The sequence below is a fragment of the Argiope bruennichi genome, chromosome 11 (assembly GCF_947563725.1).
Source record: "Argiope bruennichi chromosome 11, qqArgBrue1.1, whole genome shotgun sequence".
Lineage (NCBI taxonomy): Eukaryota > Metazoa > Arthropoda > Arachnida > Araneae > Araneidae > Argiope > Argiope bruennichi.
Window position 1 is genome coordinate 64064936 of NC_079161.1, and position 11863 is coordinate 64076798.

Sequence of the window (11863 nt, forward strand, 5' to 3'; positions counted from 1 at the left end):
CGAATTTAACAACCTAATCTGCCATTTTCAATAAAAAAAAAACATGGCTATTCAGAGGAAGCTAACCTTATAGCATACATAATAAACAATCTAAACCGAGTTTTTCCAAATTTGGTTTCTAATCTTACCATAAATCTAAAGTAGGGGTGGGAGGGTATGATTTCTAGAAAGAGTCAACTTTTTGCAGTTGTTTATAGGCTGATTTTCGAATCACTTGGAAGTGCAAATTTAATGTTTGAATATTTCTCACCTTTATTTCAAAGGAAATTATTGAAATCTAGTTTCAAGGTGCGGAATCCCATTTTTCATTGTTTTATTTTGCTTACAATAAAACATACCTTTTGTTTTTTTAAAGATAGCAGCTTGTATTGTATTTCTCCTAAATTCAGCAATAATTCTTTAAAATTCAATTCTTATCTCAACTGTTATTTTCTCCATTCAAATTATTCCTTTACACTATAATCTGCAACAATCTATGCCGCTTTTTTTTCCTTTTAAAAGTAAGAATCAATAACAACGATATCATTATCGCTTACATATTTTTATTTCGCTTGATGAAGATATTTATTAGTATCTTATCGCTTCACAAAAGACACATGTTTGATAGATTTCTTACAAGTAGATTACAAATAAAAAAACTGTGTTGCCACTCTTATTGTATTATTCGCTTCCTGTTTAAATTTATTTCTTTATGTTTTATCTTTTGTTTTTATCTGTTAAACAGTCTGGCAACAATTAGGCGGTTTGTTTCTAATATTTTTGTTGAATTTAGATCAAGATTAAATGCGACTATGACCTATTTGATATACGATGCTTTTTAATTTTAATACACATTCCTTGTAAATTATAGTGTTTTCTTTGTTATTAATTGCAGGGTGATTATAAAAATGCTATCGCGATATATGAGACCATGTGGTGGAATGAAGATCATTATGATCCTTGAAGTGGAAGCAAAAGGACATATGTTTTCGGAAACCTGTCTTTAATGATCACAATTCACGCAAAAAAAAAAAAAAAAAAACGAAAGACAAGACAAAACATTAACGCGCGCACACCTTAACAGAACAGCATCTCATCTCATTATAATACCAATCGCAATGCACTATGGGATGCGTAAATAATCAGGCAACGCCATCTATTATCCAAAAGAGAAGGTAGAGTAATGCAACTGCCACAACCGTAATTATCATACCGTTCACAGGAATGAATTAACGGAATTAAATTTTGGTTCAAGGTATTTTGAGGTATGTGCTCACGAACCATATGAAAAACAACAGTTAATCTCTAACAGTTACAATTACAGTGACAAAATTCCAAATTTTTCAAATTGCAACACCAACTTTTTTTATTGGAATGTGTTATCCACTGCAAAAAACAATAAGCAGCGTTGGAACGGTATTTATAGCAGTAAAATCATCAGCGCTTGACAGACTAAGAAGAAAAGAGATAACAACTGTAGTATGCTTAATAGAGACGTGAATTTTAACAGATTTCTTTCGGCATAACACGTGCTTTGGTTCTAGGTACCATCTGCCGCAGGCAAAGTGTCATTGTGGTTGAAATTGGTAAAGTAAAATTTTTGAAATATAATAAAATGTTTCTTCTGTTGCTTCTCTGCTGTTATTAATTATTTTCTATTTTCTTCTTAATCTCTCTAGAGCTGGTGATTTTCATTGCTATAGATACCGTTCCAACGCTGTTTATTAGTTTTTGTTATGGAGAATACATTCCAATAACAAAAAGTTGGTGTTTCCATTTGAAAATTTTGGAATTTTTTCATTATAACCTTAATTGTTAGAGCTTAACTGTTGTTTTTCATATGGTTCTTGAGCGCATGCGTCAAAACACCTTGCATCAGAGTTTTATTCCATTCCAGTGAACGGTATGATAGTTAAGGTCTTATATATCGGGATAGTTTTCTTATAATTAATTATCCTGTACATATAGTATGCATAAATTAAAGGAATAAAAATTTCAATCAAGACAACATTTGTAATAAACCTCTCAAAGTTTCATTCAGTTATGAAATGAATTGTCTCGAACGATCACGCATTTAAATTAAGTACCTACTGTCCAGCCGACTAGCAATAAAAAGAATCAAAATGCAGAAAAAATTCATAAGAGCAGTTTTATTGTTTTATATGTTAGGTTGGCCTTCAGAAACAGACAAAAAAATTCTCCCGAAAATCGGACGTGACAAGGGAAAGAGAAGATTGGGAAGGAATAAACGTCAATTTTCGGCTCTTAAATAAAATAAAAAAAAATGAAAAGAAAAGAAAAAAGAATCTATTAATGCGAGAAGAATAATTTAAATTTGAGAATTAAAGGCATTTTAAAGTGACTAATAAAATGAAGCGTTGAACTTAAAACAGTTTAATTATGCCAGGAACCAGTTTTTAAAACAGGTAAATTAGAAGAAAAAATTCTAATTTGAACGAAAATTTCCCATGGGATTTTAGGACATACCTCGTAATTTTGAACTCGGTCAGATGACGAGGGACCCCTGAACTAGAACCCCATCTCCAAATTTCCGCCCCACACCAGCGGGAGGACGTTTGGCCCGACGTATTTAACATGCACCAGACCCGCTTACACGATGATTCTTCGGTGTAATCAGGTCTCGAACGTAAAACCTTCCAGTTCCGAAGCTGAGACCTTACCACCACGCCACCATGATCCTGATTATGGATAGAATGTCGTCATCCAATTGAATAACCCAATGATCAATTCATGTAGTATTCACTTAGGTTAATTGATTTGTAAATCAGGATCACCATGGACCCAAAGGTGCCTAAATATTTACTTACTGATTTTACTTTAATTTTACAATTTTAATTAAATATATTTAATAATGAATTTGATAAACAAAATTAATACATTTATTTCCGATTTTAAATATGATAGAAAAATATTATTAGGACTTTAGTTAGTCAGCCATCGATTTCATAATCTCTTAATAATAAAGATGAGTATTCGTACGTGTGTTCATGCTTGTTGGCGCTTTTCATACGAATTCATTTGTTAGACTAGAGCTATTAATTACATTCATTGCTGAACCAAAACTCAAATCGTTTTCATTGTTAATACTATTAGTACTTTGATCAAAAAATACCTGGATAAGTGGCATCCGGGAACTCCCTCCCCAAAAATAAACGTGTATAATAAACGTGTATCTCAGAAAACCCCTTGCAAGGCACTGACGTACAATAGTTAGAAATATTAGCCTTTGGCGTGAATTTAGCATTTTTATTAAACTTATCATGCGATCCTTGGCGAGTTTTTTGGCGATTAATTCCTGACATGGGGGGGGGGAGGTTAATAGGATATGAAAATCGAAATTGTGTTTTTGATACGTTTTTCCCAACAGATTAAAACAAAAATATGATAGAAAACCACACTTGTAGTCAAAAATTCATATACCAAATCTGATGAATCTAAGTCATTACATTTTTGAGTATTCTCAAAGTACAGACAGACAGATTGTCCCTCTCTTGTTAGATGTGGCTCGAAATTTGATATACGTCTACACTATAAATGGTAAATTTGTGTCCCGAATTTTATCTGTCTAGCTCTTTTCGTTTTGGAGTTATGATGTTAACTTATATTCGAACTGCGAGACAGACAGACTTCCTTTTGGTAGAGTTTGCACATAATTTTATAAAAACTACAAATTTAATGAAAACACTGTGTACCAAATTTAATCTACCTAGCTCAAAGCTTTTTTAATTACCTTTTTGACAAATAGATAGACCAACGTTTTAAAAAAATGTGTTTTGAAAAACGTTTCAAAACACATTCAGGAGGTCTGAAACGTAGAGATACGTCAAAATCTCGAGTTCGAATTTTTTTACAATCACAATACTTTCTCTATACTACATATACCAGAAAATACAAAGGTATCAAATTATTGGTCAAAATTTATTGCCTCTTCTACAAAGTAACCTTCTTCCACTGCGAATGTTTTTTCCAATCTTCAAAACATGCCTTGAAGTTGTTTTTGTGAAACTTCTTTAATGTTTACAGCGATTTTTTTTAATCAAATTAATGGATTCAAAACGGTGACTATTAAGTGACAATTTCAAACATGAAGATAAGAAAAGTCTGGCGGTGTCGTATCAGATGAATATGGAGCTTGAAAAACCGCATTTTTTTTACGGTTTCGTCAAAATGTCACTAATAATTATTGACTATGATAAAACTCATTACCCTTGGTGCAAAATTCAGTGTTCAATTCAATATTCAAGCCATTTTCGACATTCATGAAACCGATGCAAAATATTAAATAATAATCTTTATTCACTATCTGGCCATTTGACAGGTATCTATTCATATCACGACAATCACAAAAAATAATCAACATTACCTTGATTTCTGAGCGACTTTGACATGGTTCATTTGGACTTGCTGCATCTTTCAAGTGCCATTAATATTGTTACAAAATTTTACCGGGGTTCGTTTAGATAGTGGGGGTTATATGGTGTGAAGAACGCTCAATCACCAGGCGGCAGTAGAAAATAAAATAACGACGTTTATTTACACGAAGACACACAGGACAGCACAAAGACGACAACTATATACAGCACAGAAGACGATTATCTTCAGCCGAGACGTGCAACATACAACAGACTCTATTGCAGACAGTAGCACACAGCTTAGTTCAGCACTAGCTTCACTCCGTCGCTGCTTCGCTTATCTCTGGAAGGCCAGTTCTTTATCGTCGGTTCCGACTGCTCTTCGACTCCACTGGTCCACCACTACTTTTCTCTGTCGCTTCCAACTACTTAATTCACCACTGATTCACACTCTCGGCAGCGGCAGGACTGCTTCCTTTTATAGGCATCAGGAGGAGGGGCTAGAAGCCTCTCAACCAATCAGGAACGTTCGAGGCGTAACTCGGTTCCTACTGGACGGGTCGGGAAAATTCTCGATGTTTCGGGTATAATCTATTTTGGCGCCAAATCTGTCGCCAAATTCGTCGCCAAATCTGTCGCCAAGCTCTGGGACCTCCCATGGAACCGACTATGCTGGAAAGCCGCATCACAGATTCGTAACAATATGATTTTGAGTTGTTGTTGTTTTTTTCTGTATCAAATTCACATATCCAAGTTTCATCATCAATGAGTTTTAAATAGGAATCGGTTTGAAAAATCGGTTGTTGTTTTGCAAGAAATTAAGAGCTCATGGAACAACTCGAGAAACGACGCATTGCAATCCTTAAATTGCTTGATATGAAACAATAATATAATAACTTTATCAATAATATATCTTATTGTCAAAAAATGACCACCAAATACCGATTCTCTGACCTTATGAGCATCTTGATTATTATCAATGTGGATGACCAACCAGATCCCGGAGTATCTGCGACGGATTCTTTTCTCTACCATCTTTAAAGTTTTTATACCAATCAGATACTATGGTTTCTACCCAGTCATCTATGAAAATTTTTTGCAACATTTCAAATGCTTTTGTAACAAAAATAAAATTGAATGCATGTTCCTTACTTAATAGCACTCTTTATTTCAGAAAATGAACACTGTGAAAATTCTTTTCTCGTTAAAAATAAATTTATTTTGAGACGACAAAGGGAAATTAACTTCTGATTGTTGTCATACGTTTACTGAAGACGCAAAAATGTTTGATAAAATTTTGCACACGATATCTTCTATGGATATATTTCAAATAAAGTATTTCGGTGACTTTTTGATCACAGTAGTATTTTATCCTGACTTTTTTTCTATTTTTGATTATCAATATTTAACGATTTGGTTTTCTTTTCATTGTTAAATAGATTTCGTTATAAAATGACGTTTTAATAAAAATTTTGAAGCATTATTGTATCTACAATTAAAGTTAACTTCAGAATCAACCACTGATGAAAATTCTTTAAATGCATCCATTTTTAAATATTATCACTCTTTTCTGTAATATAATCGAATGTATAAAAATATAGATAGAAATTAGAGAGATGTATACTATGCTAAACAGTTTTTATTAATAAGTACCAAGTTACAAAAAATATTTAAAACTTAATGAAATGCTTATCAACAATTAATCAAGGCAAACCAACTGGTCTCCAAAGTCAGCTAATGTATCAGTAAAAAAATATTCATACTGATTGAAATAATCAATGAGGAAATTCTAAAGAGGGAATGTAATATGCGTAATTAAATACATTATTTATTAAATGTATAGCTGCACACTGATACTAATATGAGAGTCATTTATTAAATATAATTATTAAATCACTTTTCTTTCTGCATGAAATTTTTTAATTCAGCCTTTTGAATATTTAAAGGGTGTGATAGCTTCTGATATTCATCTTAAGTCCGTTCCCATGGCGCATGTGCTCCTTGTGTCAGGCCCATTTTGCCCTCTTTCCCCTCACATTTGTAGTTATCTGAAATTCGAAACATGGCCTCGTTCCCATGGCGCGTAATCTGTTGGGAATCACTTCTCATCACACATTATTATCAGACGTTCTCCAAAAGATTAATATTCACCTTTTTCCAATTTTTTTATATTTTTTTGGAAATAATTTTCACAAAAGGAGGAATGAAGTGCATGCTTCGGATAGTGACGAGAAAACAGTCTATATTGAAGTAGCTCATGTGCTGTTAAATGGCCAATTCTTGAAAAAGGAAACAAAGAAGTTCATCCCTTTTACTGAGCATTTCGCAAAAAATAGCAAATTACCTTTTGTCAGGACTAATGTTGCTGAAGAAAATGTATGCTAGTAATTTGTAAAGAAAAATAAAATATTGTGTAACTGATTTTTATTAAATATGACATTACTTTTAAATAAATCATTGATGAAAAATGTACATTTTTCTTGCACAAATACTTTTACTTTAAATTACAAGCACTTTTTTAGGTATAAATTGAAGCTAATACTCTTCCAATTTCAATGAATAAACTACTAGAAAAATCTATACTAATAATGAAAGAAATTGCCATTTGTTCTATAATGTCAACAAGTTATTACACAAATTTTTCTCTCTAATTTGAATAAATTGATTCATAACAGAAGTTCTTGTAAACAATATATATTTTTTAATTTTATTTTAAGTTTAAAAATTCTTATATGAAGTAATTATCTCTGTACGTTATTAAATAAAAGTCATTTCAAATATTTAAAAAAATTGGGATAAGTTAACAAGGAAAAAAAAGCATAAATTTAGAAAATCTCATATGTTTTAGCTCCCCTTAGTGAATAGAATGCAAAAAAAGGCAATTTTAAAAGTATCTAAAACAATTCCCTTATTCATTTTTTTTAGCAGGTTGGTTGATTTTTTTTTTTTTACGCAAGAGCTATATTTGGCCATGCTGCGCCAAACGGATCGTAAAATCATAGAACAAACTATAAAAACATACGTGTTAAAATATAAAAGCGCAAGGTATCAATATAAAAATGCAAAGAATGACAGTTCCAGAATGTATAATATTAAGAAGTTTAAATAAAGCAAAGATGTGTAAAAAGCGTTACGTTGAAGCAATGTAAAAGATCAAACATGAACAGAAGAGAAAAATTACTAAATATAACTATAAAAGCCAATGGTTTTTAAAAATTAAAAACGGTTTGGGTGGAATTTCTCATCAACCACGTCCTGTGAAGTTAATGACAATGACTTAAAAAGGTGAAAACGAGCTAAATTAAAAGATGGATATTCGATAAAAATATGATTAATGGTAAAACCTACACGACATGCAGGGCACTTCGATGCCACCTCGCTAAAAAAGAGATGTTTATGCGTATAGTGAGTATGTCCTATATGGTGGCGAGTCAATTTGACGTTAACCACTCGTATAGGGTGAACGGGTTTTTAATAAGACTAGCATTGGAATTATTTCTATTAATTTAATTAATTATTTTTACAGTAATCTCTTTTCTGGTTTACTTGTATTTTAGCATCATTAAACTTTTCACCTGTTTTACCTCTGAATTAATTTTCTTTTCTTTTTTTTCTACTAACTAGGTTTTCGCTAATTTTAACACTATCAGTTTTGATAATTTTAACCCGTTTTCTGCTTACAATTATATCCAGCATAAACGTATTATAAATTTAATCTAATTGCGTAGCCGAAGTGGGCAACTTAAAAGGGTAATGGCTTAAACTTTATATGGTTTTTTTTTTCAAAGTCCTGCTTACCTGAGCATTCTTCTTCGTGCCTTGCCTGAATTCATTTGATGCTTCTGCATATTGCTTCGAGGCAGTCGACCCATCAACCGCAGTATCACGCAAGCAGATGGCCTGGCTAATGGTGGGTATGTTTCTGGAGTTGCAATCGATTGTAACAGATGATTTGGGCATGTTGGGCACGCACAAGTAGGACTTAGTGACTTGATCCGAGGTGGGGCATCGTAATGTTTCCTTCAAAATTAATTCCTCGGGTGCTGAAACAGGCAGGATAGCTGGTAAATCGTTCTGGATATCCCTCATGTAAACATCATTCGAATGGACTTCTTGTGAATCACCCTTTCCGCAACATACTTGAAAGGGATTAGTTTCACCAATTCCCTCGATGTCATTGAGAGGAATTAACTCCTTTTCCGTAAACGGAGGATCTTCTGGGCATGAGCTATCCATGCGGACTCTGGAGAAGGAATCGAATTAATTATATCAAATGAATTTTTGCAGTTAATTGAAGCACTATTCCTGCACTGTGTTAGATTCAAGCGCATACAATGAGATACAATTACTTGTTTGGTAAAATGAATCCAGCTGAATCCCGCATGTTACTAACACGTTAGTTGATCAAAAAATAAATAAATAAAATAAGAAAGCCGCATCGATTACCTTTTAAATTAGGTAATTCATTAAATGAGGACAAAAGGGGCTCTTTATGTGCCCGCATCTCGGCAGGCGCATACGCTCGCCTCGATAGAACCTCCGTGCGCGTTGTTCGTAAAGGAAAGTCACGAACAAAATAGCTTTAGAAGTGATACGCGAGACTAACAAGCAACAAGTGATATGCAATGGGACGGGGGTGAGGGAGAGGGAAATTCATACCCCTTCCCCCCCCCTTCTCTACAGATTTTTTGCCGAGTCGGCATTCTGATTAACTGTTGCAATATTTGAAGGGACAATGGAATGTGATATTTTATTCTGCACGTAGACTGCATTTGAATAAATAAGAATACAGTGTTGAATAAAATGTTATTTTCAATTCGGTTTTTTTTTTTCGGAATATTCACTGTTATTTTGTTGCAATAATTTAAGCACCGAATTTGTTGCATCTGTGAAAGCGACAATATTATGTTTGCTGTGCCGAGAAAATAGATTCAAATTTATTTGAATGTATTACTCAAATTCGCCAAAATCCACTTGTTACTCACAAATAAAAAATAAAAAAAAACTTTATTTTTGTATAAATTATATTACAAAAATAAATATTGTTTGAAGTATCAATCGATTCTCTAGAATCGGCTTTTATCAGATCATTAATGAATGCCGTAAATGAGCAAATGATGATAATGCTGCAGACGATTAATTAATTAAAAAACAAAATGCATGAAAATTCGTAGTTTTGGCAGGAAAAAAAAAGTCGATTGAAAATTTCAGACGATAATTTTTAAAATATATTAAATATAAATTTTCGGCAACGAAAGTCGTTTTTAGTGCCTTTAAACAACAACTTTTTGTATATGCACAACTCTTTGCATCAAAATAAGAACAAGACACGAATTTTCGTTATAAAATTTTTGTTTGGAGGATAAAAGAAATAATAAAAGTGCACAGTACGATACAATGAAACTGGTAATGCTAGAACAGAAGATGTTTGTACAGTACTTTAAATTGAGTCTCTGTTATTGGTACCTTGGTCGACAGTTTTGGGGGAAAAAAAGAAAAAAAAAAACGCAATAGAAACGCTTATTTAGTGTTTTTGACAGAAAACTAAATTACTGTCGATACTAACTTCTTCAGATTCTTAAAAACTGTCTAGGCAATTCCTAGAAATTATTCAAAGGATTCAATTTACTGTAATACTTGGTTGATTTGAATATTTTTAATCTAAATTCGTAAGTAATTCAATTTTTTTCTCTGATCCCTTGAATTTTTTGTTGAAATTATATTATTACATTATCTGTAATTCGAATATATTTTTAGTTAATTCTATATGTAAACTACAATCTTTATTCATTTTTTACAATCTGCGAAAATTTTTATTATTTAAATATGTTTGTTCATTGTGCAAGCAGTGATCGTAAGAGAACTTTTAAATAATTTAACCCTTTAAAGGGCCATTTTTTTCTAGTCATATTATATTAAAAAAATTTTAAGCTTGAAATTAGAATAAGAAAAGGGTTTCATTTAGCTTATTAGATAAATTTAATTTGATTCATTAATTAATTTGGTTAATTAATAATTAAGTAACAAATCAAGACACATCATTTTGTCTGAGATAAAGAACTGAAGCATCCAAGTTTCTGACTTACTAAAAAAATTTGTCAGAACTTATGCCAACCTACATAATTTCATACAAAGATTGATACATTTGGTGGGAAGCATACTTCCCACGGCCCTAGAAAGTGTTAATTCGTTCAAAAAATGGTAAAAAGTTTTTTAAACGATAAGTTGGGAATAAAAATTAATTAATTGGAAATCTAATTTCTGTCAAAATTCAAAGTTCTTTCAGTTCATCTTACATTTTCCTATTATCATTTATGAACTTTTAAGTTTGGAATTTGAGTTAGCGTAATCAGTATAACAGTTAAATTAAAACTGTCGCATACTTATGGCAGTTATTTTATTATATTGTTCCTACATTCAACGTTTGCTACACTTCAGAATATTACAATACTTGTTCTGCAATATTTCTGAAACAAAAATTTTTTGGTGTATTTTGTAATTATTTTGTAACTGGTCCGAGTTCCATCTTTATCGAATTAATTTCTGTGAAACAAAATCGTAAAATTATTTTGAAAAGCATATTTTTTAATTAACTTTTTTTAAAATGTAGGAACATTTCCAATCGGAATTTTAGTTTAAAATTATGCCACAACAAATAACAAGAATAAAAAATAAGATTTGAAATTTAAATAATAAAATGATTAAATAATAAAATGCATTTCAAATATATACAAATAAAACATTTTTTTTCAAAATCGGGAAAATTTAATTAAAATGTGAAATGAAGGCATGGCTTTCAACCCAATAAATTCTAGAATTATATTTATATAACTGTTCGTTTCAATACTTTGACACGACGCCTTTTCGGCGCATTTCCGGAATTAACTTTATTGCTAAATTTAAACATCTGTTCGCCGGCGTCCTTGCATAGGGGTAGCGCATCTACCCCGTGATCTGGGCATGGTTGTTCTTCATCTGTGTTCTATCTGTGAGATGTGTGAATGTGCTCCCTTGTAAAAAGGGGTTGTGCAAGCGAATGTGTGAGTTTCATCTTCATATGAGCTAGAAGTCAGACTTCTGCCCTCGGGTGCTTAAGGGTCATGACCCTCAGAAGCTACTGCACCCCCTTTCCGTCGTAACGCGGACACGACATCAAACATCTGCTCCTTTCATATTTTCTCTCACCCCTATTTTGCCGAAATAAACCCATCTTAACGCATGTGCAAAAGCGTAGAGGGTTTTAGAATTTGTTGGCAAACAATATATTGATATCGAAAAAAAAAAAAAAAAGCAAAAGAAACTTCTGCATTTTTTAACTGAGCTTTCCTGTTATGGTTGATATTTTTTTACATGTGGCTGCACAACATTCTGACCACTATTTTAAATTCGCATCATTCTTACCACTATTTATAAGAAAATCGTATTTTTTTATACTTTGTGTATTACCAATATTTTTAATTATTTATGTTGTGTATATAGATGCCTATTGTAAATAAAGTTACTTAGCTCAA

General features: G+C 32.1%; 1 protein-coding gene across 1 annotated transcript in view; it reads right to left on the reverse strand.

Moving 5' to 3' along the window:
* Positions 1-8480, reverse strand: part of LOC129956914 (feline leukemia virus subgroup C receptor-related protein 2-like) — a 204357-nt gene extending 195877 nt beyond the window's left edge. The window contains exon 1 of the mRNA XM_056068941.1: positions 8151-8480. Within this exon, the coding sequence (XP_055924916.1) occupies positions 8151-8441 (291 nt within the window). The 5' untranslated portion in view covers positions 8442-8480. The remainder of the gene's footprint in view (positions 1-8150) is intronic.
* Positions 8481-11863: the final 3383 nt, after the last annotated feature.